Source organism: Salvelinus alpinus, chromosome 26, assembly GCF_045679555.1.
Source record: "Salvelinus alpinus chromosome 26, SLU_Salpinus.1, whole genome shotgun sequence".
In the NCBI taxonomy this organism is placed as follows: domain Eukaryota; kingdom Metazoa; phylum Chordata; class Actinopteri; order Salmoniformes; family Salmonidae; genus Salvelinus; species Salvelinus alpinus.
In genome coordinates, this window is record NC_092111.1 from 16,505,881 (window position 1) to 16,532,840 (window position 26,960).

General features: G+C 42.3%; 1 protein-coding gene across 6 annotated transcripts in view; it reads left to right on the top strand.

Moving 5' to 3' along the window:
- The first annotated feature begins 2,599 nt into the window (after positions 1-2,599).
- LOC139554851 (rho guanine nucleotide exchange factor 2-like) overlaps positions 2,600-26,960 on the top strand; it is a 107,753-nt gene continuing 83,392 nt past the window's right edge. For 2 of the 6 annotated variants that reach the window (XM_071368031.1, XM_071368033.1), the window contains exons 1-7: positions 2,609-2,942; positions 17,516-17,623; positions 18,295-18,572; positions 20,420-20,582; positions 23,044-23,152; positions 25,179-25,218; positions 25,725-25,869. In XM_071368031.1, the coding sequence (XP_071224132.1) occupies positions 17,546-17,623; positions 18,295-18,572; positions 20,420-20,582; positions 23,044-23,152; positions 25,179-25,218; positions 25,725-25,869 (813 nt within the window). In that variant the 5' untranslated portion in view covers positions 2,609-2,942; positions 17,516-17,545. Of the gene's footprint in view, positions 2,943-17,515; positions 17,624-18,294; positions 18,573-20,057; positions 20,144-20,419; positions 20,583-23,043; positions 23,153-25,178; positions 25,219-25,724; positions 25,870-26,960 lie in introns of those variants that run through there. The other 4 variants (XM_071368035.1, XM_071368037.1, XM_071368032.1 and 1 more) reach the window with 4 other exon arrangements.

The following is a 26,960-nucleotide window of genomic DNA, read 5'->3' on the forward strand; positions in this document are numbered from 1 at the left end:
TCTTTTTAATCAGCTCTTAATGTTCTAACTTGGACCAGAGCTTTGCACCTCTGCACTTGTTTACCTCTGCAATGTGTCATTGGTGTTCTGACTGCTGTTATTGAGTAGCATCCATCCCTCAAAAAAGTGTTTTGGTAAATAGGAGCGTGACCATTGTGTAATAACCCATTATTGAAGCTGTACACTATTTTGAGGATTTTTCCATTAAAATAGAGTAATTTGTTTATTAAAAAACGACCTTTCTGATGAGCACAGATTTGGCTTCCAACCGGTTCCCTACAGTCTTGTCGCCCTCTGCAGGAGCAAACCATAAAGCACAGAAACGAATACATGGATTGGGCCATCAATGATTTGACGTGAGATTAACAATACAGAAAAAAACGAGTTAATTGATAGCCTAATGTGGTCCATTATCAACTTGAAACTAGTTGATATAATAAATAGTCTCATGAAATGTCTAGGCTATTACTAAAGTAGTCTAGGCCGATAGGAAAACACTTCTGTGAGCGATAAAGCATTTTGGTTTAACATTTGAATATATAATATGTTTTACATAGGCTACTATTAAAGAGTCGACACAAAAACAAAACATGAACAATAAAACAATATTTCAAGGTGCACAACATGTGATTTTCACTTAAGTAACGTTAATGTCTATAAATCATATAAATCGGTAATCAAGCAGTAAATTGAAATAGAAATAAAGTTGCATTTATGTTTTATTTATTGATTTAGCAAAATTCCAAAAGCGTTCTCTTTTTTAATTACCCAATGATGTGTAAAACTCGTCGAATAAAAGGTGCGTTAGTGCTGTTTGATTCGAGAGGAGGGAGTTACGGTTCTCGTTTGAAAACCAAGGGGAAACACAACAAGAGTCTTTGGCAACACTCCTGAGACGGAACAACAAGCAAATGACAGTAGACTTCGTGTAAGCATTCGACCTGCAAAACGTTTGGCAGTATTCAAGAAGCAGTCGAGTTGGTGTTTTGGAGCTCGTTTCCTTTTGGACCGCTTGGAATAGGTTTCTTTTCTCTGGAAATATTTATTGGTTCATCGCGCAGGAGCGGATTGGTTCAAACCCAAGAAGAAAGGTAAAAACCGCAGACAGAACTTCTTATTCAAAATATCACTACGAAAAAAGTTTATAAGCCCCCAAATTATTTTATTAACTAAAGTAGTAGTCCAGTTGTATTTCAGTGAAAGAATGTTTCGTGGAGTCAGATGCGAGCATCTTCCATCAAAAACGATGGTCTCATTTTATTCACATTTGCGTTGGTATAACCAACGTTTTCATGACCACATTGTGGCGTTATTATTTTACATACAATTATACTGTAGCCTAATTATTACATTGTATACAATATACTACTACTTGCTTTCCTCTCAGTTTAGAGGTCTATAAAATGGCAATGTTTTAACCATTCAGAGCAAACCGTGCAGGTGGTTTACACTAAGTGAAATATCTCCAAAGGTACAGGCTGACTACACTGCTCGCGTCGCAAAATAAATGTAGAAATCTATATTATTCAATTATTGCGTCAACAAGCATCTGCATTTCCAAGGGCTAAAATAGAAGTCAGATCTATTTCTGATGCAGATCGCGCTGCAATTCCTGCCTCTCCCATCTCCTCATTGGTTCATAGAAGCAGGTACCCACGTGCCATCTCCTCATTGGTTATACCCATGTGGGTGACTGAAAGACGTACTAGGTCGGTGGCGGTAATGCACCTAATTTATGATAATATAAAGTCAGGAGAAGAAAAAGCCTAGGAGGAGAGATGACTAGAAACGATTCGGTTGACCGTTTTATGTATGGATTAATTGTCGGAGTAGAGGACCTTGTGCATTTCAGGTAAAATAACGACTCAATGTTTATATCCCAGGATAAATTAGCTAGCAACAGCAAGCTAGCTAAATAGGACAAATTAGCTAGCAAGTGCAAGCGAGTTAAATTGCCATAAAGGTTTAATGCTTTTCAACCTGTCCCCAAATTAATGTAATTGGTTCAGAGTTTGTTTTGATATTTTAACCTGCGTGTCGTGATCGTGTTTGGTGTGGGGGGACAAAATAAGTCTATGCACGATGGCGCACGAGCGCAGCCGGTTTGGGTTCCGTGTTATACCGAACAAAAATATAAACGCAACATGTAAAGTGTTGGTTTTATGAGCTGAAATAAAAATTCCCAGAAATGTTCAAAACGCATGTATTTCTCCCACATTTGTTTACACCCCTGTTAGTGAGAATTTCTCCTTTGCTAAGATAATCCACCACCTGACAGGTGTAACATATCAAGAAGCTGATTAAACAGCATGATCATTACACAGGTGCAACTTGTGCTGGTGACAATAAAAGGCCATTCTAAAATATGCAGTTTGGTCACACAACACAATGCCACAGATGTCTCAAGTTCAGAGGGAGTGTGCAATTGGCGTGCTGACTGCAGGAATGTCTACCAGAGCTGTTGCCAGAGATTTAAATGTTCTCTACCATCAGCTGCCTCCAACATCGTCTTTTAGAGAATTTGTCAGTACGTCCAACCTGCGTCACAACCGCAGACCACGTGTATGGCGTCGTGTGGGCGAGCGGTTTGCTAAATGTCAAAGTTGTGAACAGAGTGTCCCATGGTGGGGTTATGGTATGGGCAGGCATAAGCTGCGGACAACGAACACAATTGTATTTTATCGATGGCAATTTGAATGCACATTACCCATAAGCACTCCGTTACGTTCCACTGGATGTCACGCATTTCAATGGGGAGGTCCACAATGGAGTGGAAACGCAACACTCTGTTGCGAGACGGATGCTACATACTTTTACATTTTCCAAACTTTGCGTCGTCTTCAGTCCAGCCAGAGCCACTGAAGAACGCAGAAGATGAAAATATGTGGTATTGGCTTTATGGGATAGCTAGCAGCTTCTAAAAAGATTACCCATTCCTATAAGTGAGTAATGTTAAATAATACACATTGGCTGCTAAGCCAATTCTATGGTATCTTCAGCCTAGCTTTTAGCTAGCTAGCTACTCTGCAGTGCAAGCTAGATTGACTTGCTATAAAGTTTGAAAAACCAGTTGAGGGGAAAAGTAACTGAACAAAGCATGTTCTATTATCACCTGAAACAATATATTTATCCTGTCTTGAATGAAAAGGCCATATTTTGCATTCTCACAAAATAAATCTGATCTCTGAGAGTTAGGCTTTCCTCTTGCGTTACAAACACTACACTTGTCTGTTCAGTAGCGGGGCAAGACTCCTTGAAGAAGATGCACGGTGTAATTAAATACGTCACGATGTAAACTGGGCATAACGGACGGATGGAGACACATCCACAGTCCCTGACCCGATTTCATCATGTGGGACAATAAACCATAGGTGCTGGAGACAAAGTACAGGAAGTTATGAGGCTGTCCACCTGTTCAGAACACCTTGCTCAACACCAGTAAAACATAGCACTACAAAGATGAACTTAAGTAGGTATTTCATCATTAGGAATAGATGAGGCTATACTGCTAGTTTTACAGTAATAACTCGACTCTGCTCTTAGACTCATACCCCATTCACACAGTACCTTCCTTTTGCAGATTCAGAATTGTGGGAGCAAAAATAAGGGGTTTAAAAAATGTGCATGACTCAGACTTTGACCTAGTAGTGTATAGGTAGCAACTGTAGTAGCAGCCCTTGTGTCTGACTGTCCTTATTTTCATCCTAAGGAGATTAGCCAATGAATGATTGAAGTCATAGGGAGGTAAAGAGAATTCAAGACCCTTTAGCCATCTTTCCCCCAGGGGTCCCAATAGAGGACATTCAGTAGATGGTCACACTCAATGTTCAGTTAAGAATGTACAGTACCAGTCAAAAGTTTGGACACACCTACTCATTGAAGGGTTTTTCTTTATTATTTTTTTTACTCTTTTCCACATTGTAGAATAATAGTGAAGACATCAAAACTATGAAATAACACAAGGAATCATGTAGTAACCAAAACAGTTTTAAACAAATCAAAATATCTTTTATATTCTTCAAAGTAGCCACCCTATGCCTTGATGACAGCTTTGCACGCTCTTGGCATGCTTTTCCTTCACTCTGCGGTCCAACTCATCCCAAACCATCTCAAGTGTGTTGAGGCCTGGTGATTGTGGAGGCCAGGTCATCTGATGCAGCACTCCATCACTCTCCGTGGTCAAATAGCCCGTACACAGCCTGGAGGTGTGTTGGGTCAGTGTCCTGTTGAAAAACAAATGATAGTCCCACTAAGCACAAACCAGATGGGATGGCGTATTGTGGCAGAATGCTGTGGTAGCCATGAAATTCAGGTGTTCCTTAAATTCTAAATAAATCAACGACAGTGTCACCGGCAAAGCACCCCCACACCATCACACCACTTCCTCCATGCTTCACGGTGTGAACCACGCATGCGGGGATCATCTGTTCAACTATCAAAAATTTGGACTCATCAGACCAAAAGGACAGATTTCCACCTGTCTAATGTCCATTGCTTGTGTTTCTTGGCCCAAGCAAATCTCTTCTTATTATTGGTGTCCTTTTTAGTAGTAGTTTCTTTACAGCAATTCGACCATGAAGGCCTGATTCACGCAGTCTCCTCTGAACAGTTGATGTTGAGATGTGTCTGTTACTTGAGCATTTATTTGGGCTGCAATTTCTGAGGCTGGTAACCTCATGAGAGCCAGTTTCATCATAGCGCTTGATGGTTTTTGCGACTGCACTTGAAGAAACATTCAAAGTTCTGACCATGTCTTAAAGTAATGATGGACTGTCGTTTCTATTCGCTTATTTGAGCTATTCTTGCCATAATATGGACTTGGTCTTTTACCAAATAGGGCTATCTTCTGTATACCACCCCTACCTTGTCACAACACAACTGATTGGCTCAAACGCATTAAGAAGGAAAGAAATTCCACAAATTGCCTTTTAAACAAGGCACACCTGTTAATTGAAATGCATTCCAGGTGACTACCTCATGAAGCTGGTTGAGAGAATGCCAATCATGTGCAGAGCTGTCATCAAGGCAAGGGGTGGCTACTTTGAAAAATCTCAAATAGAAAATATATTTTGATTTGTTTAACACTTTTTTTTGTTCCTACATGATTCCATGTGTTATTGCATAGTTTTGATGTCTTCACTATTCTACAATGTAGAACACTGTAAAGAAAAACCATTGAATGAGTAGGTGTCCAAACTTTTGACTGGTACTGTACTTAGGACCTCTGATGCAGGTCCATCTGTGAGAGGTGGATAAAATGTGGAGTTATGGAAGATGATGGGGAAAGAGGAGAATAAGAACAATGTTGTGTGGTAGCATTTTGTCACTTAAAAATGGCTAATCTATTTTCCTGACTTCAACTGTCTTTGTTTTATTTCCAGAATAACACAGGGCTTGAATTAGGCCGGTGCCTTTGGCACTCCCAAGATAAATTAGGGAAGCACCATGAATGTTGAAATATTAACGTTAGCACCCCCATAGGTGTAAAGAATATCAGTCAACCGTTAGCTCTCTCGAGTCGATTTGTAATTCAGCCCCTGGTTTGACATTTCCCACAATCGACCTTTGCATTAAAACATAAACTGTAGCCTGGCTAATTGCATATCTGTTTGTGCTGTCTTGCCAACTCCTATGGTCATTGTCATGGTATACAGCATAAACAGATCTGGGACCAGGCTACATTAAGTTACCTCTGTACCAAATGCCCTCCAGGGATACTCTCAAAAGAAGCTCCTGGTGTCTTCATTCGCTTCAAAACTGGAGAGCAGGGGAGGGAGGGAAGCGGGTGTTTATGGTGTGGGGATGAGTGAGTGACATGAGATGGGGGGATGGAAAGATGATGTAGGAAGACTGAGGGACAGAAAGAGTAAAAAGACTGGCAGGACAGACTGAGAGAAAGTAAGAGGTGCAGTTGTCTGTCTTATTGGCCACTGTTAATTCTACCCCTTTTCGTCTTTCAATTTGGGTCTAAGTCTATAGGGGCCAAAACTGCAGCATGTGATGACAAGTGTAGTTGGCAGCTATGTCAATTAAAGAAGTCAGATACAACCATGTCAGTGAGATTGTGCCTTTATTTCATAGAGCTGCAGTGTTAGGGTCTGCACCAAGGCTAGTAGTAGTAGGTGGCTAGTGCATAAAAGTAGGATAAAGTAATTTCGAGTTTAAAAAGTACTCAAACCAATAAATAATGTGGTAACAGTGGGCACTTTTTTTTTGGTACTTGTATCAGAATTTAACCTGGTATTAAAATGGAGCACGGTGCTTGTTTTAATGAATCCTCAAGAAACCAAAAGCTGATTTGTTAATACAGAAATATTATGTAATTATCATTTTACCATGTAATTTTGAAGAGACTACCAGGTAAATAGTAGACTAACGAGGAATAAGGAAAATAGAACATGTACTCAATGTATTGAATAGACATAATTTTATTGAATAGAGGGACTTAAGAACATGTCTTTCAAACTTGAGTGGCCAACTATATTTACTTGTGTTTTGATGCTTTGGTTGCCCAAAGAAACTATTCAAACTTGTTTGCTGAACACTGTTCGGAGCTTTGTGTCCTGTCACTGTGTCATGAACCTGCATTCTTAATGGACATATTACTGTACACCCCATCTTTCTTTCTATTGTGGGCTGTTGCCCCATGTGTTAATACACTTTCAGATAAATATTGATGTACTCCTAGACATGTCCAGTATACTTGCAGACTTTTCACTCTCACATACACAAACGTGTGTGGACACACGTTCATTGACTCAGAGTTTAATGCTGACGTAGTCGCTGACCCATCAAACTCCCCATTGTTTTCCATGTTTGCTCTATGGGCCTGAACAAGGATAAGGCGGGAGAGAGCAGGAATATGACAATTGGATATGATGGAGAGTATTGTTGGAGGAAGACTGGGAGATATACACTGAGTGTACAAAACATTAGGAACACCTTCCAAATGTTGAGTTGCACCCTCTTTTGCCATCAGAACAGCCTCAATTTGTTGAGGCGTGGACTCTACAAGATGTTGAAAGTGTTCCACAGGGATGCTGGCCAATGTTGACTCCAATGCTTCCCACAGTTGTCAAGTTGGCTGGATGTCCTTTGGGTGGTGGACCATTCTTGATACACACGGGAAACTGTTGAGCTTGAATAACCCAGCAGTGTTGCAGTTTTTGACACACTCAACCCAGTGCGTTTGGCACCTACCATACCCCGTTCAAAGGCACTTAAATCTTTTGACTTGCCCATTCACCCCCTGATTGGGACACATACACAATCCATGTCTCAATTGTCTCAAGGCTTAAAAATCCTTTGTTAACCGGTCTCCTGCCCTTCACCTACAATGCAATCAGTTAATACCTTTTAGTGAAAGAAGATATCCTGCAGACTTACTGTTATTATACAGGTTTATACTCGTGACTCATTTGAAGTATTGTCTGTGCATTTGGTTAAAAAAATAAAATGACAAAAACACAGCATTACTAACTTGATATCCATTACGGCTTGAAATCGAAGAATAGAGGGAGGAATAAGGAGAAAGGAATGAGGTGGGAGAGGGAAGAAAAACAGCTGTGGGAGTGAGGTTGCGAAAAAGAAAGTGATGAAGTATAGCCTACGTTTTGATGACAACTATACCGGTAAATCAAATGTTGATATTGAGTTTTGTATTGGTTGTGAAAGTGTTGAAAAGAGTGATGTGATTGACGTGAATGGTGCTCGTGTTGTAATGGGATTACAAATGTTATTCAAGGACTGTGAGGGGGTTATGTTATGGCAGTATAATGGATAATGTTGTGACGTGTGTGTGTGTGTGTGTGTTTTTAGTTAGTGTCATTGTATTAATGTTCTGGTAGTGTTGTTAAGGTTGTGGAATCTACTTAATTTGCTATTGATTTTGCTATTGATTTTGTTGGTGTTATCATAACTTTTTGATGTTGAATACTATGTTTTTAAGTAAACCTTGAGATCATTCTTTTTTAGAGCAAAAAGGCTAAGGGAAGTTATGTTTGTTTTCATAGCCATGAAAGGGTTGTACAAATGTGAGTGTTAGAAGTTTGTGAAAGTGTTGTTCCTTGTGCTATTGGGTGTGGTGCCATCCAAAGCTAATCTACCTTATCTCAGAAGTGTTTGCCTACTGTGTGATTGCATGGTATAACCCTGTGCTTATGTCGAGGTTCTGCTGATATAGCATGGAAAGCTGTCGTCACACACACATACCGCCTTATAAAGGATGTATATATCACGTTTTAAGGTATGACACAGGTGCAGGCAGTGTTGAAGAAACAAAAGTGTATTCTTTAAACGGGCAGGCAAACGACAGGTCAAGGCAGGCAGGGGTCAATAATCCAGAGAGGGTGTAAGGCACTGGAACAGCAGGTGGGCTCAGGGTCAGGTCAGGCAGAGATCGGTGATTCAGAGTAGAGGCAAAGGTACAGGATGGCGGGCAGGCAGTAAAGGTCAAAAACCGGCATACTAGAAAACATGGAAAATAGCAAATACAGGAGCAAGGGAAAACGCTGGTAGGTTTGAACGAATAAACGAACTGGCACAGACAGACAGAAAACACAGGGATAGTGGGGAAGATGAGCGACACCTGGAGGGGGGTGGAGACAAGCACAAGGACAGGTAAAACAGATCAGGGCGTAACGGTATACACACCGGCTCAACTCATAAACACCAATATAAGTACACTGTGTAGTGCACAAACTCACTCCCAAAAACATGAGTAAACATAGTTGTGGTTATACAATTGGAGGCATTCTTAACCTGTATTGCAGTAAAGAAAAAAATATTTGCTAAATGTCTTGGGCATATTTCACTACAGAAGTTATTGTTAGATAATTACTAATGAACTTGGCGCTTGGCATCACCCTGTTAGAGTTCTGTCACATTTTAATGATGTGTGGTTGCTAAAGCAAATTATCAATAAGGAACCTTTTAAAGCCTCCAACTGTAGTTGTAGATTCTTTACGTCAGGTGAAGTCTGTGCATCTGTATGTGAGTGTATTTGTGTGTGTTGACTCATTTTCATTTATTGCACTTTACCCACTGTTTTAGAACATTGATAACAAGGTAGCCAAACTTTAGATGTACTTCAATGATTATTGTTTTTTTTCTTGATTATCTATTGCTGTACTTGATGTATAATTGTATTAAGTAGATAATAATGGATTCATTGTATTGACTCCGTTTTGACCTTCATTGGATATTTTTAAGTAGTATTTACCTCCAATTCATCGGGGAGACGGACAGTGGTTGGAAGGACAAACGATGAGGCATACATCAACATACAAATTCCATGTAGGACAAGTTTGTAAGTCAATCATCTATATCCATCCATTTTATGATGGGGGGGAAAAATAAAGTATTCAGCAGATATCCTGGGAGGTCAATGATTAATACTGACAGCATGGGATGTTATACAAATCTAATCAAATAACATTTTATTTGTCACATGCTTCGTAAAACAACAGGTGTAGACTAACATTGAAATGATTACTTACGGGCCCTTCCCAACAATGCAGAGAAATAAAAAAACAAGGAATAAATACACAATGAGAAACAATAACTTTGCTGTATACACGGGCTACCAGTAACGAGTTGATTGTGTAGGGATATGAGGTAATTGAAGTAGACATGTACATATACAGTGGTTCTTTCAGCCATTGTTGCCATTAATGCTAGTTAGTGCTAGTTTGACCACCAGAGGGCATCTTTGAGAAGCATTTTACTTTTTGTAATATTGGCTGTACTAGAGAATTGTAAGAACATAAACATAAAGAACATAAACATTTTAAAAGAACTCCAGCACAGAAGAGAAAGGAGCCTTGAATAATTAAACATGTCGGTAAAATACTGTTAGAATTGGGGATTATGGTCACGGACAGTGCTATTCGCCTGTGTTACTCCAAAAATGAAAATGAACAGGTACAGTAGGCTACAATACTGTAAAGTAGGCCTAATAATGCTAAAAATAATGCTTAAATAAATTGACTGCTGGTCTTTAATGTATGCTGCACATTGTATTCCATTTCCAGCAAGACTATTCAAGCCATCAAGCCACTGATGGTTGAAGATGATGAGCGATTGACAAATGCAGTCTGGAATCTGCTGGCATCACAGCACAACATCGCTCTAAGCACAGTCAGAAGACAGTTGAAGAAACTTGAGTGGACTTATGGAAAGGCTCTGTAAGCTATATTAGGGTTCGTCAACTAGTCAGAAGTTTACATACCCCTTAGCCAAATACAGTTTTTCACAATTCCATTTAATCCTAGTAAAAATTTCCTGTCTAAGGTCAGATCACCACTTTATTTTAATAATGTGAAATGTCAGAATATTAGTAGAGAGAATGATCTATTTCAGCTTTTATTTCTTTCATCACATTCCTAGTGGGTCAGAAGATTACATACACTCAATTAGTATTTGGTAGCATTGCCTTTTAAATTGTTTGACTTGGGTCAAACGTTTCGGGTAGCCTTCCACAAGCTTCCCACAATAAGTTGGGGGAATTTTGCCCATTCCTCCTGACAGAGCTGGTGTAACTGAGTCAGGTTTGTAGGCCTCCTTGCTCGCACACGCTTTTTCAGTTCTGCCCACAAATTTTCTATCGGATTGAGGTCAGGGCTTTGTGATGGCCACTCCAATACCTTGACTTTGTTGTCCTTAATTAAGCCATTTTGCCACAACTTTGGAAGTGTGCTTGGGGTCATTGTTCATTTGGAAGACCCATTTGCGACCAAGCTTTAAGTTCCTGACTGATGTCTTGATGTTGCTTCAATATAGCCACATAATTTTTCCTCTTCATGATGCCATCTATTTTGTGAAGTGCACCAGTCCCTCCTGCAGCAAAGCACCCCCACAACATGATGCTGCCACCCCGTGCTTCACGGTTGGGATGGTGTTCTTCGGCTTGTAAGCATCTCCCTTTTTTCCCTCCAAACATAACACTGGTAATTGTGGCCAAACAGTTCTATTTTTGTTTCATCAGACCAGAGGACATTTCTCCAAAAAGTACGATCTTTGTCATCATGTGCAGTTGCAAACCGTAGTCTGGCTTTTTTATGGCGGTTTTGGAGCAGTGGCTTCTTCCTTGCTGAGCTGCCTTTCAGGTTATGTCGATATAGGACTTGTTTTACTGTGGTTATAGATACTTTTGTACCTGTTTCCTCCAGCATCTTCACAATGTCCTTTGTTGTTGTTCTGGGATTGATTTGCACTTTTCTCACCACAGTACGTTCATCTCTAGGAGACAGAACGCGTCTCCTTCCTGAGTGATATGACGGCTGCATGATCCCATGGTGTTTATACTTGCGTACTATTGTTTGTACAGATGAACGTGCTACCTTCAGGCATTTGGAAATTGCTCCCAATGATAAACCAGACTTGTGGAGGTCTACAATGTCTTTTCTTTAGATTTTCCCATGATGTCAAGCAAAGAGGCACTGAGTTTGAAGCTAGGCCTTGAAATAGATCCACAGGTACACCTCCAATTGACTCAAATGATGTCAATTAGCCTATGAGAAACTTCTAAAGCCATGACATCATTTTCTGGCATTTCCAAGCTGTTTAAAGGCACAGTCAACTTGGTGTATGTAAACTTCTGACCCACTGGAATTGTGAAACAGTGAAATAATCGGTCTGTAAACAATTGTTGGAAAAATTACTTGTGTAATGCACAAAGTAGATGTCCTAACCGACTTGCCAAAACTATAGTTTGTTAACAAGAAATGTGTGGAGTGGTTGAAAAACAAGTTTTAATGACTCCAACCTAAGTTTATGTAAACTTCCGACTTCAACTGTAGGTTTGGCCTCGGGCTCCAAAAACAATTTCTGAGACAATAGTCGGCGGGCCAGAACATAGAAAGTATCTAATATTAGCACAATTAATTGGCCTACACTACAAATTTTACATGTTTAACACATGATTAGTACATAATAAATTCAGTGACAATTTGATCTGATCACGCTTATAATATCTTTGTCTCTATTCAATTAGTATTGTCTATTTCTGCATTGATTGGTGGGGAAAACAGGTATATGTAGCCTATTGTAGGCTACACTACTTTTTTTAAAGTCAACAATTGTCCAGAACAATTTGCTTGATAGCTAGATGAAATGTTGCTTGCAAAAAGTATCAAGAAGAAATGTGGATAATGAAAATCAAAGTTTGAGAGAATAATGTACAGAGATATGCGTTCATCTCTCCATCTTTTCCCAATGCCAAACCAGTGTGTTTTATTTGCAATGAAGATATCGCTGTTTGAATTATTTGCAATCTCAGACGTAATTATGAATCTAAGCATAGACCTTTCAGTGGCCTTCCTGCCCCATATAGAGGCCCGACGCAGAAACATTGAATCGTTAACTGCAAGCTGGGGCGGCAGGTAGTGGTTTGAGCGTTGGGCCAGTAACCGAAAGGTTGCTGGATCGAATCCCCGAGCTGACAAGGTAAAAATCTGTCATTCTGCCCCTGAACAAGGAAGTTAACCCACTGTTCCCTGGTAGGCTGTCATAGTAAATAAGAATTTGTTCTTAACTGACTTCCCTAGTTAAATAAAGGGACATTCTGTAGCGTAAACGGGTTATATCTGCAGTTACAAGGAAGAGTTGTAGACTTGGTGGCGAAATTTGAGGCCTTTACTAGGAAGATTGAGTTGTTCGATTTGGACTTGTCATCTGGAAGGCTATTGCACTTCAGCACACTGAAGAAACGACAGGCCGCAGCATTGTCCCAGAGGTGATGGAAGATTTCATCACCTTGTCCCAAATCAGCTGAGGGACAACTTTATCCACCAGGTTTTGAAGAGCCAAGGATATGCCCAAGGATATCATTGCGTTTGTGCGTGATCCTCTCACAGTCCGCCCAGGTGGAGAATTCTCCTCCCTTGCTAAGAAAACAAAACCCTCACTGGATGAGGCCGCAAGTCAAAAACACAGAATATCTAAGGGGCTTTTATATAATTACAATGCAGGGTTAATAATAATAGTAATAATACGTATTCCCCCTTCCACTTGTTAAAGTTTTTTTAATCAATTTGTAGATTTGAGTTTAACCACAATATTTTGTGTCTTTTCTGGTGGATTAAACTTTATGGCTTGTTTAAAAAAAAAAACTATTTTGGAGATTTTGTTTACAAATAGCTCACTTTCGGTTATTTGAAATCTGAATAAAGGGAAAAAGGTCATTGAACATGGGGTGAGACATTTTTACTAATTTGTGAAAAAAAGACAGAGGGAAACCAAAAGCCCACCGTGCCTATTCTTAGGGTTAGGGATATTATTATTATATTATTATTATAAAATAATTACTATTCTTTTGTGACAAGGACAACCCCGCCTCCCCTAACCCGGATGACGTTGGGCCAATTGTGCGTCACCTCATGGGTCTCCCGGTTGCGGCCGACACAGGTATCGAACCAGCATCTGTAGCAACGCAGTTTGCACTGTGATGCAGTGTCTGCGCCACTTTTGAGGCCCCATCCACAAAGATATTAATGCTGATCAATTGCCTTGCACAAAGTTTCAAAATACTAAAATACAACTTAAACAGAGACATTCAGTTACATCATTAAAAGATATGCTGGACCTTATGTCAGAGAGGTGTTTTTGGGACCACATCGTGTCTGTTGTCCTGCTAATAGCCCTTGGGAAAAACAAGTATTTGAAAACATTTTTCCACTTGCCTCTTCATTTTGAAACAGTATTTCTATCAAGAAATCCTGTACAGTATATGTTTTATCTGACATTTTGCGGTTGCATGAGGTTTTGAGTTAAACATCTCTTCTCAACTATTTAGCTAAGTGATAAATCTCATTGCCATTCCAAATAAAGTTGAATCCGACCATGGTGAGACAAAACCGCAACTTGTCAATGAAGAGCACTTTTTGCCAGTCCTGTCTGGTCCAGCGACGGTGGGTTTGTGACCATAGGTGACGTTGTTGCCGGTGATGTCGGACCTGCCTTTACAACAGGCCTGCAAGCCCTCAGTCCAGCCTCTCTCAGCCTATTGCGGACAGTCTGAGCACCGATGGAGGGATTGTGCGTTCCTGGGGTAACTTGGGCAGTTGTTGTTGCCATCCTGTACCTGTCCCGTAGGTGTGATGTTCGGATGTACCGATCCTGTGCAGATGTTGTTACACGTGGTCTGCACTGCGAGGACGATCAGCTGTCCGTCCTGTCTCCCTGTAGCGCTGTCTTAGGCGTCTCACAGTACAGACATTGCAATTTATTGCCCTGGCCACATCTGCAGTCCTCATGCCTCCTTGCAGCATGCCTAAGGCACGTTCACGCAGATGAGCAGGGACCCTGGGCATCTTTCTTTTGGTGTTTTTCAGAGTCAGTAGAAAGGCCTCTTTAGTGTCCTAAGTTTTAATAACTGTGACCTTAATTGCCTACCGTCTGTAAGCTGTTAGTGTCGTAATAACTGTTCCACAGATGCATGTTCATTAACCTCTCTGGGATATGTGGGACGCGTCCCACCTGACCAAAATCCAGTGAAAATGCATAGCGCCAAATTCAAATAAATTACTATAAAAATTGAACTTTCATGAAATCACACATGCAAGACACCAAATTAAATCTATACTTGTTGTGAATCCAACCAACATGTCAGATTTCAAAAAGGCTTTTCGGCGAAAGCAAACGATGCTATTATCTGAGGATAGCACCTCAGTAAACAAACACAGACAATCCTATTTCGACCCTCCAGGCGCGACACAAAACGCAGAAAAAAAGATATAATTCATGCCTTACCTTTGACAAGCTTTTTCTGTTGGCACTCCAATATGTCCCATAAACATCACAAATGGTCCTTTTTGTTCGATTAATTCCGTTGATATATATCCAAAATGTCAATTTATTTGGCGCGTTTGATACAGAAAAATACCGGTTCCAACTCGCACAACATGACTACAAAAGTTACCGGTAAGCTTTGTCCAAACATTTCAAACTACTTTTGTAGTACAACTTTAGGTATTTTTTTACGTAAATAATCGATAAAATTGAAGACGGGATGATCTGTGTTCAATACCGGAGGAAAACAAAGTGTAGCTAGCTTTCAGGTCACACGCCTCTAACAAAGAGTACACTTCCCTCGAGCATCATTCTGAACAGTGCTACTTCTTCATTTCTCAAAGGAAAAACCTCAACCAATTTCTAAAGACTGTTGACATCCAGTGGAAGCGATAGGAACTGCAAGAAGGTCCCGTAGAAATCTGGATTCCCAATGAAAATTAATTGAAAAGAGTGACCTCAACAACAACAAAAAATCTGAATGGTTTGTCCTCGGAGTTTCACCTGCCAAATAAATTCTGTTATACTCACAGACATAATTCAAACAGTTTTAGAAACTTCAGAGTGTTTTCTATCCAGCTATACTAATAATATGCATATATTAGCTTCTGGGCCTGAGTAGCAGGCAGTTTACTTTGGATACGCTTTTCATCCGGACATGAAAATACTTCCACCTATCCCAGAGAAGTTTTAATTGTTTATGCTTGAACAAGCATGGGAAACAGTGTTTAAACCCTTTACAATGAAGATCTGTGAAGTTATTTAGATTTTTGTGAATTATCTTGGAAATCAAGGTCCTGAAAAAGGGAGGTTTCTTTTTTTGCTGAGTTTACTTGTCCTCTTGCTCAGTTGTGCACCGGGGCCTCCCACTCCTCTTTCTATTCTGGTTAGGGCCAGTTTGCGCTGTTCTGTGAAGGGAGTAGTACACAGTGTTGTACGATATTTTCAGTTTCTTAGCAATTTCCCGCATGGAATAGCCTTAATCTCTCAGAACAAGAATAGACTGACGAATGTCAGAAGAAAGTTCTTTGTTTCTGGCCATTTTGAGCATGTAATCGAACCCACAAATGCTGATGCTCCAGATACTCAACTAGTCTAAAGAAGGCCAGTTTTATTGCTTCTTTATTCAGAACAACAGTTTTCAGCTGCGCTAACATAATTGCAAAAGTGTCTAATGATTAATTAGCCTTTTTAAAATTATAAACTTGGATTAGCTAACACAACGTGCCATTGGAACACAGGAGTGATGGTTGCTGATAATGGGCCTCTGTACGCCTATGTAGATATTCCATAGAAAATAGGCTGTTTCCAGCTACAATGGTCATTTACTACATTAACAATGTCTACACTGTATTTCTGATCAATTTGCTGTCATTTTAATGGACATAATGTGATTTTCTTTCAAAACAAGAACAAAAGTGATCCCATACTTTTGAACGGTAGTGTATATGATGCAATTAGGATTGAGTACTGTAAAAAAAGTTAAGCAAATACTCGAACAGTCAAAATATTTCAAATGCCCATCCCTAGTGTGGACCATGATAATTCCTCTGTTGTGGACACCTGAGGAATCTCTCGACTCGCTCCAATTATAGCCCCGTCGATGTGGATGGGGCATGCACGGCCCTCTGTTTACTGTAGCACACGATCAGCTCCTTTGTCTTGCTGACGTTGAGGGAGAGGTTGTTGTCCTGATACCACACTGATAGGGTCACTGACCTCCCTATAGGCTGTCACATCGGTGATCAGGCCAACCACCATGTCGTCATCAAACTTAATGATGCTGTTGGAGTTGTGTGCGACCACGCAGTCCTGGGTGAACAGGGAGGGGACTAAGCACACATCCCTGAGGGGCCCCATGTTGAGGGTTAGCGTGGGGGATGAGTTGTTGCCTACCCTCACCACCTGGGGGCAGCCCGTCAGGAAGTCCAGGATCCAGTTGCAGGTGGAGGTGTTCAGTCCCAGGGTCCTGAGCTTAGTGATGAGCTTGGAGGGCACTATGGTGTTGAACGCTGAACAGCTTTCTTACGTAGGTGTTCCTCTTGTCCAGGTGGGAGAGGGCAGTGTGGAGTGCAATAGAGATTTGCGTCATCTGGGTATCTGTTGGGGCGGTATGTGAATTGGAGTGAGTCCAGAGTGTCTGGGATGATGGTGTTGATGTGAGCCATGATCAGCCTTTCAAATCATTTCATGGCTACAGATGTGAGTGTTGCGGGTCGGTAGTCCGGATTAGTGTCCTGCTCCTTGAAAGCGGCAGCTCTAGCCTTAAACTCAGTGCTGATGTTGCCTGTAATCCAGGGCTTCGGGTTATGATATGTACGTACAGACACTGTGGGGACGATGTTGTCAATGCACTTATTAATGAAGCGGGTGATTCATCAATGTTATCGGATGAATCACGGAACATGTTCCAGTCTGTGCCTGCGAAAAAGTCCTGTAGTTTAGCATCCACTTAATCAGACCACTTCCGTATTGAGCTGGTACTTGCTTCCTTTTATGTTTTTCCTTGTAACCAGGAATTGGGAGGATAGTTTATTTTATGGTCAGATTTGCCAAATGGAAGTTGGAAGGTGAGGGAAAGCTTTGTATGTGCATAATGCCCCAACAGGTTTGCTTCTGACATGTTAACAGCCAATCACTGCTAAGCATTACCTTTTATCCTCTGTAGTGGTTATCTGTATAATATTAGTCACTCATATCCACTTTTTTTGTATTTTTATTGTCCTAGGGCCAGTCAAGGTGGAAGTTTGAATTGATCATGACATCCTTTGACCTGTGGGGGAGCAGTGAACTATTCTCCTCTGGAGTATGGACCCTGAGAAACCTGATCCACAGGGTACAACTGTCTGTCTTTTTCTGTGTCTGAAAATGATGTAGTGCACAGAGGGCTGGGCGACATTACTATAGCATGGTCTATTGATGATGATGATTGATAACCATCGTCGATGGTGACAGACGGTAGTTTAGCCTATTTGAACCTGACTAGTGCCCGCAGTTAAGAAGAAATGAGTCTCATCGCATTGCAGGGCAGCACACAGATGATATTCAGAGTAATTTGCCTATTTGCTATAGTCTATTTCAATAGACTGAGTGGAGAATTCCACCAAAGCAACGCTAAATGTCCAGTCAGAAAATCTTGTTTCTCTCTGTCCGATGCATGGGGTTTAGGTTTGTTTAATGTAAACATTTTTTTTTGCCTATTCACTCCATTCACTCTCCGTTCATCATTTTATGCATGGCTTTCTTTCGATCAAACAATGAATGGAAGTTGCATCTGTTATTTCAATAGGCCCAAAATTTAAGGTAGCCAGGGGACTAATAATGAGAGAGAACAAACAATATCAATAGCCTATAGAAAATGACAATTTCTTTCTTAATAAGCTTATGTTAAAAACCACATGGCCAATAACATGTCCACATTCCTCCTATGGAGATTGACATCGCCCAACCCTAGTGAACAGTATGAGTTCTCACTGTATCCCTCTCTTACTTTAACCCCTCATCTAGATGCCGACCACCTCTCCCTCCTCCCTCCACGCCCACCCACCAGCTTTCCCGCCCTTTTCCTCTACCACACCACCCGCCCCCCCCTGTTCCCCGTACCCCTCCCCACCATGCTCTCCAGGCCCTGGGGTGAAGGGGATTGGAGGGTCCGGAGGGGTGACCCTGCGTTCTCCAGCCACTCGTCACCTCACCCACCTGGACCCCTGGAGGAGGCATAGCTGGGAGCCCGGGGCTGTGGTGACAGTGCAGCAGCAGGGGACGGAGCCCAGCGACAACCACAGGTAGGGGGTGCCCTAAACATACAATATATGGGAATCCTTATGTTTACATTTTAGCCATTTACAGTACAATCTTTCTTTACAATCTATTATACAGAAGCAATGGAAATGTTTTACTGTCACAGTACCCAGTCCTACCACATAACTACATTATAGTAAGTTAAAAGACACTCTCATTCACACCCACTTAAATCACATGTTCACACCCAAATCTACAGTCAAATCTATCAACATCCACTACAGACCCGGGTTCGATCCCATGTTGTGTCACAGCCGGCCATGATCGGGGGACTCATTTGGCGTACAATTGGCCCAGCGTCGTCCGGGTTAGGGGAGGGTTTGGTCGGCCGGGATTTCCTTGTCCCATCGCGCTTTAGCGACTCCTTGTGGCAGGCCGGGTGCCTGTAATCTGACTTTGGTTGCCAGCTGGACGGTGTTTCCTCCGACACATTGATGCGGCTGGCTTCCAGGTGAAGCAAGCAGTGTGTCAAGAAGCAGTGCGGCTAGGCAGGGTCTTTTCTGAGGATGCATGGCTCTCGACCTTCGCCTCTCCTGAGTCCATAGGGGAGTTTCAGCGATGGGACAAGACTGTAACCACCAATTAGATATCACGAAAAAGGGGTTGGAAAAAAAAATATATATCTATAATTCTATCAACATCATGATTTATTTGAAAGCCGTATTCACGTGAATTTCAAGCAGTCCCTCCAGTGATTGTTTTTGTGACATTTGAAGGTAGAAATGCTTGATTTTGCTGCATCAATTTGGACTTTTTCCATGGCAATATGCAATGATTGTATCAAAGGGGTTGGGAAAATGCATTGACGAGGGGGGAAATTTGTTGACGTGTGGCGATTCACTGGCTTGATTGAACCATATTATGCGGTGCAGTGATTGGTGGAAATTGCGAGCCCTCTTTTTGTACGATTGCGGAATCCTGGAGGGACTGCTCAATGCTCACTGATAGTTAACCCCCTACTCACTGTCTTTATTTCACGCTCTTTTATTCTCTCTTTCGCGAAAATCAAAAATGCTTTAATAGCTTTTTAGTTGACGAGACTGTCTCTACGTCTCTCCCTCCAACCTCTTTTTCACCTCATTTACCATGTGATTGACCTGACAATAGCACATTTATGTGGGCGTAGGTACAAGGTCAATCATTATGTGGCACAAACCTTGATGAAAGCTTGTTGATATGACTAGTAAAAACCGAAGGGTTGGTTAAACAGTGGTTTATCCAATAACGGCCCTGTCTTGGGAAGAGAATGAGCAGTGTTCAGTGTGTCCACAGTGTCCAGATTCACACACATATAAGCACATGCATTCAAACTCAAACTGGTACGGGCACCCTCCCTCTCTCTGACACACACACACTACCCTGAGAGTGGCCATTGTACTGGCACTGTCATCCTTGGACATCTCTCCCCCTCCTCTCAAACACACACACAGAACGACATGTCCAGTCAGACAGTGTTACAACCACAACACACACAGCTGTGTGGGACAGTCAGTCAAGTCTCATTGCCTTGATACGTACCAGGAGTTATGGAAACAACCTCTCATCTGCAACTATAGTGAGTGGTAACTAGTGAATGGGAGTGTGTATGTGTGTGGATACTTTCTTTACAGAAGAGGTAGAAGTGTAGGGGTCAAAGTTGGTTAGGAAAATGTTCCCTTTCTCTCTGATCCCTCTTCTCTCTACTTCTATTCTACTAATATTGTTGCAGGGGATGTATTTTATTGGGAAGTGTTTGTATGTATTTATGGAGGATTTTGATATTTATATTTGTAAACTGACAATGCCTATCTAAGGGACAAATAAAGTTAAATTAAACTGATTCTTCCCTTAGTGTTAGTCTGGAGAACCTGGACCCGGAGGAGATGGAGAAGGTTCTGGGAGCGGCGCTGGGCGTCCGGCGAGTGGGGAGGAACCCCATCACTCAGGAGGGCTCCTTGTCTTCCCTCAAGGAGGAGGAGGCAGGGTCCAACCCGCAGCACTACTCCGTATTGGAGGTGAGCCCGTGAATCAGCGAGCCCGGGTTGTGGGCTTGGACTAGCAGGCTTTCATTCAGTCTGAATGAAGATGCATGTATTGAGAACCATAGAGACGTTCAATGCTATGAAATTTGTTTAATGAGCTATGTTCCGGGTAGCCTCAGAGAATAATATTGACGTATACGCTGATTCGGTGAGAGAGTTTATAAGGAAGAGTATAGGATATGTTTTACCCACTGTGACTATATTAAAACCTACACTAACCAGAAACCATGGATAGATGGCAGCATTCGCGCAAAACTGAAAGCATGAACCACTGCATTTAACCATGGAAAGGTGACTGGGGATATGCCCGAATACAAACAGTGTAGTTATTCCCTCCAAGGCAATCAAACAAGCAAAATGTCAGTGTAGAGACAAAGTGGAATCGCAATTCAACGGCTCAGACATGACGTATGTGGCAGGGTCTACAGACAATCACGGACTACAAAAGGAAAACCAGCCCATGTCACGGACACCGTCTTGCTTCCAGCCAAACTAAACACCTTTGCCTGCTTTGAGGATAATACAGTGCCACCGACGCGGCCTGCTACCAAGGACGGTGGGCTCTCCTTCTCCGTGGCCAACGTGAGTAAGTCATTTAAACGTGTTAACCCTCGCAAGGCTGCTGGCCCAGACGGTATCCCTTGCCTTGTCTGCAGAGCATGCGCAGACCAGCTGGCTGGTGTGTTTACGGACATATTCAGTCTGTCCCTATCCCAGTCTGCTGTCCCCACATGCTTCAAGATGGCCACCATTGTTCCTGTACCCAAGAATGCAAAGGTAACTGAACTAAATGACTATCGCCCCGTAGCACTCACTGTCATCATGAAGTGCTTTGAGAGACTAGTCAAGGATCATATCACCTCCACCTTACCTGTCACCCTAAACCCACTTAAATTTGCTTACCGCCCCAATAGGTCCACAGACAATGCAATCACCATCACACTGCCCTATCCCACCTGGACAAGAGGAATACCTATGTAAGAATGCTGTTCATTGACACTAGCTCAGCATTCAACACCATAGTACCCTCCAAGCTCATCATTAAGCTTGAGGCCCTGGGTCTCAACCCCACCCTGTGCAATTGGGTCCTGGACTTCCAGACGGGCTGCCCCCAGGTGGTGAAGGTAGGAAAAATCTCCACTTCGCTGATCCTCAACCCTGGGGCCCCACAAGGGTGCGTGCTCAGCCCCCTCCTGTACTCCCTGTTCACCCATGACTGTGTGGCCATGCACGCCTCCAACTCAATCATCAAGTTTGCAGACGATACTACAGTAGTAGGCTTGATTACAAACAACGACGAGACAGCCTACAGGGCTCTGTGTGGTGACAGGAAAATAACCTCACTCAAAGATGACTGTCGACTTCAGGAAACAGCAGAGGGAGCACCCTCCTATCCACATTGTCGGAACAGCAATGGAGAAGGTGGAAAGTTTTAGGTTTCTCAGCGTACACATCAACCTCGGGAAGCTGAAGAAATGTGGCTTGTCACCTAAAACCCTCACAAACTTTTAGATGCACAATTGAGAGCATCCTGTCGGGCTGTATCACCGCCTGGTATGGCAACTGCCATGCCCACAACTGCAGGGCTCTCCAGAGGGTGGTGCGGTCTGCACAACTCCTCCCCGGGGGAAAACTACCTGCCCTCCAGGACACCTACAGCACCCGATGTCACAGGAAGGCCAAAAAGATAATGAAGGACAACCACCCGAGCCACTGCCTGTTCACCCCGCTACCATCCAGAAGGCGAGGTCAGTACAGGTGCATCAAAGCTGGGACCGAGAGACTGAAAAACAGCTTCTATCTCAAGGCCATCAGACTGTTAAACAGCCATCACTAGCACAGAGAGGCTGCTGTCTACACACAGACTTGATATCATTGGCCACTTTAATAAATGGAACACTAGTCACTTTATTAATGCCACTTTAATTATGTTCACATATCTTGCATACTCATCTCATCTATACTGTATTCTATACTCTCTATTGCATCTTAGCCTATGCCGCTCTGTCATTGCTCATCCATATATTTAGATATTCTTATTCCATTCATTTACTTAGATTTGTGTGTTTTAGGTATTTGTTGTGGAATTGTTAGATATTGCTGCACTGACGGAACTAGAAGCACAAGCATTTCGCTACACTCGCAATAAAATCTGCTAACCATGTGTATGTGACCAATAAAATTTGATTTGATGTAGTGTAGCTAAGGTTCGTCAATGGTGAACATTGAGATGAATAGTAAGTAACGTAAATGCAGTCAATGTTAATTTAGCGTTATAGGTGCGTAAACACTATTTACTTAATAAAAAGGTGAGTAAATGCTGTTTACGTGCATTCACCCTCCACTAAAACCCGAAGTATAACTTCTTGTTGGGTCACAGGAGCAGTTCAATGCTAATCGCTAATTTTGTGTAATATGTGCTTAATTAAAATAGGAACAGTCCAACCAGCTGCAGGGCTGCAGTGCGTCGGCCCCAACCCTCAGTGTGGTGCGTCGCCGCAACCCTCCCAGCACGGCCCCCCGACCACGCTCCAACTGCTACGGTAAGCCTACGCTACATGCCTGGATCGTGTTCATTTCGCACCAAACGAAGAAAACGTACTGAAACGGGGAGCGACTACCTGGAACTGTCCAATAAGAAACACCGATTTTTGTTTCCTGTTCCAAAATGTTTTCTGTTGTGTGCCTTAATGAACACACCCCGGGGTCAGACAAGTTCAAATGGTTAAAGGTGTCACATAGGCTGCCTGTGATCCTATTCTGTATCCCTACACCCTAAAGTGTACCCTCGTTTCTCCCAGATTTCGTACACCCGTTTTAAATTCAGCACATGAAGAGGAGAGTTAGTGGAGAAGGGTAGAGAACTGGACTGGAGCCAAGGAATGTTACTTGAAGTTCTAAAGTAGATGGTTTAACTGTTTGCTGGGCAGAATGTAACCTTGTAGCCATCTCTAGATGTTAGTAAGTTGATAAACTCCTTATTCTTCCCAAACACTGCTCTGACTGCAAAGCATCTTTCTTGCCTTTTTTATGCAGTCTGTATAGTATCTAGACACACGCACACTTTGTCAGTCTTTGTTTTGCTCTGAATCGGGCTCAAGTTGGACAGTACGTCAGTCAATAGCTGTGTGTGCGTGCATGCGTTTGTTAGACGGAGTGAAAGTACATGTGTTTGTGTGTAGATGCCCAGTCTCATTGTGCCTTCTTGTTTTGTTTACAATGGTTGGATCATTTTTGTACATTTCTATGTGGGTGTATTTAATTATCATAATTGGGTATTGTAATTTGCACTAAATGCATGCTTGTTTTTGTTTGTCAATGATTGTCAGTTTCTGCATTTATGTTTGTTAGGTTTTTACTCAGTATCTGAGTGTCTGTCTTTCACTGTTTGTGTACAGTATGTTTCTCAGTTGGTGTGTCTTTTTGTTTTTCAGTGCATGTGTATGCTTCAGTCTTTATTTCTTAAGGGTTTGTGTTTGTCAATGTGTGTGTGTGCCTCCATCTCTGTGTGTGTGCCTCCATCTCTGTGTGTGTGCCTCCATCTCTGTGTGTGTGCCTCCATCTCTGTGTGTGTGCCTCCATCTCTGTGTGTGTGCCTCCATCTCTGTGTGTGTGCCTCCATCTCTGTGTGTGTGCCTCCATCTCTGTGTGTGTGCCTCCATCTCTGTGTGTGTGCCTCCATCTCTGTGTGTGTGCCTCCATCTCTGTGTGTGTGCCTCCATCTCTGTGTGTGTGCCTCCATCTCTGTGTGTGTGCCTCCATCTCTGTGTGTGTGCCTCCATCTCTGTGTGTGTGCCTCCATCTCTGTGTGTGTGCCTCCATCTCTGTGTGTGTGCCTCCATCTCTGTGTGTGTGCCTCCATCTCTGTGTGTGTGCCTCCATCTCTGTGTGTGTGCCTCCATCTCTGTGTGTGTGCCTCCATCTCTGTGTGTGTGCCTCTATCTCTGTGTGTGTGCCTCTATCTCTGTGTGTGTGCCTCTATCTCTGTGTGTGTGCCTCCATCTCTGTGTGTGTGCCTCCATCTCTGTGTGTGTGCCTCCATCTCTGTGTGTGTGCCTCCATCTATGTGTGTGTGTGCCGCAATGCGGAAGCGCTCTTCCTGTGTTTGTTCTGTCTGGGCTCTGGTCCTGTTATCCCCAGTACCAGCTTCATAGCAGAGCCTCCATTTCTACTGCTACCTCTCCCATCTCTCCTCTCTCGCTCTCTACTAGCCTCCTCCACTTCAATTCCTCCATTTTAACACACTGCTTGGATGACCAACTGTTTTACTGTCATTTCTTCTGTCATTCTCCCCCTATCTCATCTAATCTGTGTTATCAAACTCAGTAGCCTATAGGCTACTATCTGTGTCTCTTTCACTCTCATAATAACTTACTATTTGTGCTTGGCTAGTTTATTATTGGTTATAAATAGCAGTGAAGCCCTTGAATGAGCATCAGGTGAATTGGACATTTAAAAAAGAAATATATATTTTTATTTCTGCCTTGTTCTTGTCATAGCTGTTATTGAGTTGTAAGCTGTGGAGAGTGTTTAGGAAGGTGTGAGTGTCTTCTGATCTGTGTGTTCCAGAGACTTTACCCTATGGTCAACTTGGAGGATCCACGCAGAGGTGAGTTGCCTTTCTCCCCGTTTTCCCTTTCATGCAAAGGAGGTCGCCATTTTGGATCTGTTTCCTTTAGCAAACAGCCATAACCATGCTAGACCTGTTTGTCTCTGGTACCGCAGTCTCAATTCTGGCTGTGTTTCCTGTTATCATGGAAGTCATGGTGCATTTTATAGTTGCATGTCCCATGTTGTTATTAAATGACCGTTCACAGTCAAAGCTAAAAGCGGCCTGCAGTGATAATATGCAATCTGGCACTACTTTCTTTCTCTACCTCTCCATTTTTCTCACTTCCTCTCTCTTCTCTTTTATCATTCCCTTTACTGTTCTGCTCCTTCCTCTAATCATCTATCTAAATCTTTCATGTCTTCTGTTTCTCTTTCCTCTCTGTAATTCTTCCCTTTCTTGTCATCCTCGCGTCCTCTCTTACAAACTGTCATGTCGTCTCTCTTTTCTTTGTCAAACTTTCCTGTCCTTTCCCCTCTTCTCTTTAATGTTCTCCTCTCCCTCAGTGTGGATAGGAACCTGGGTCTTCTGCTCTGGGGGAGAGAGGGAAGCTGGACGGAGGTCACGAGAGACGAGGCCCAGGAGGAGGTGACAGGCGGCCCTTTTGTGCGCACCTTCAGTTTCCTACGCAAGATGGCCGGCAACCGCAAGGTAGGAGAGGCCTGCTTTCTGCAGTAGAGTAAATCATATTTTATTGACAGCGACGGGTATGAATGAAGGGCAGACTGATAGAGGAGAAATGGTGTAGAAGATTAGGATTTCATCCCTCGAAGACATGGGATTGCATGTGCCAAATGCGGTGGCCTTAACCGACCGACCAACCCACAGCACACGAGATCTAAGACTCATTATATATCTAAGGTCTCTTCTCAATAGGGTAATATCATTATGACAACGACACTGTGTGGTGTTGCTGATCATATTGAATGGCGGCCAGAAAGATTTTACCTTTTGAACAAGGTGTGTTGACTCATGACTAAAATGGAATGGAGAGTAATAAACATGTCAAAGGTCTGCATATATTTTAGTTTTTTGCCTTTAGTCAATAGCTAGTGATAACGGAATCATTTTGTCTCCTAACTAGCCATAAGTTGTCATAACTCTCCTTTGACGATCTGAAGGATCAGGTTACAGTGGGTCTGCTCTACAGCGTGCTCGTTCTCGTAGAGGGGGAGAGCGGGAAGTCGGCTGTTTTATGGCGGTCATAAAAGTGTTAGTGTTTAAGTTTGGAATGCAAACTGTGGAACACAGAGAGACCCTTGAACATCAAAAGTTTTGAATAATTAAACAATATTTATATTTTTGAGAATGTGGGAGTGGTCTGTGGACACTTAAGGGACAGTCATGACGAGTGTGTTTCATTTGGTGATCTCATGAAGGACAGGAAACAGTCATTACTGTGTCTTTGGTTGTGTACACTTAATTATGGAGTTTACATCTAAATATTGTGAAAAGTATATGATTAAACGTAGAACTATTTGTGAAAAGAGGTAATGTGATGTTAACCATCTAAATTATAAAATATGGGTTTTCATATAAAGTTAACCAAGTCAGTGGCCACGACCAAGTGAGCATAGATATTACGTCGGCGTCATGGACTGCACTTTTCTCAGTGAGTATAAAACCCACTCCTTGCGAAATTTACATTAGACTAGAAAACATGGAGCTGACGCTACATGTTGAAATGGTTAAGAACTACAACTCTATAGGCCCAGGAGACCAGACAGCGTGTAGTGTTGGCT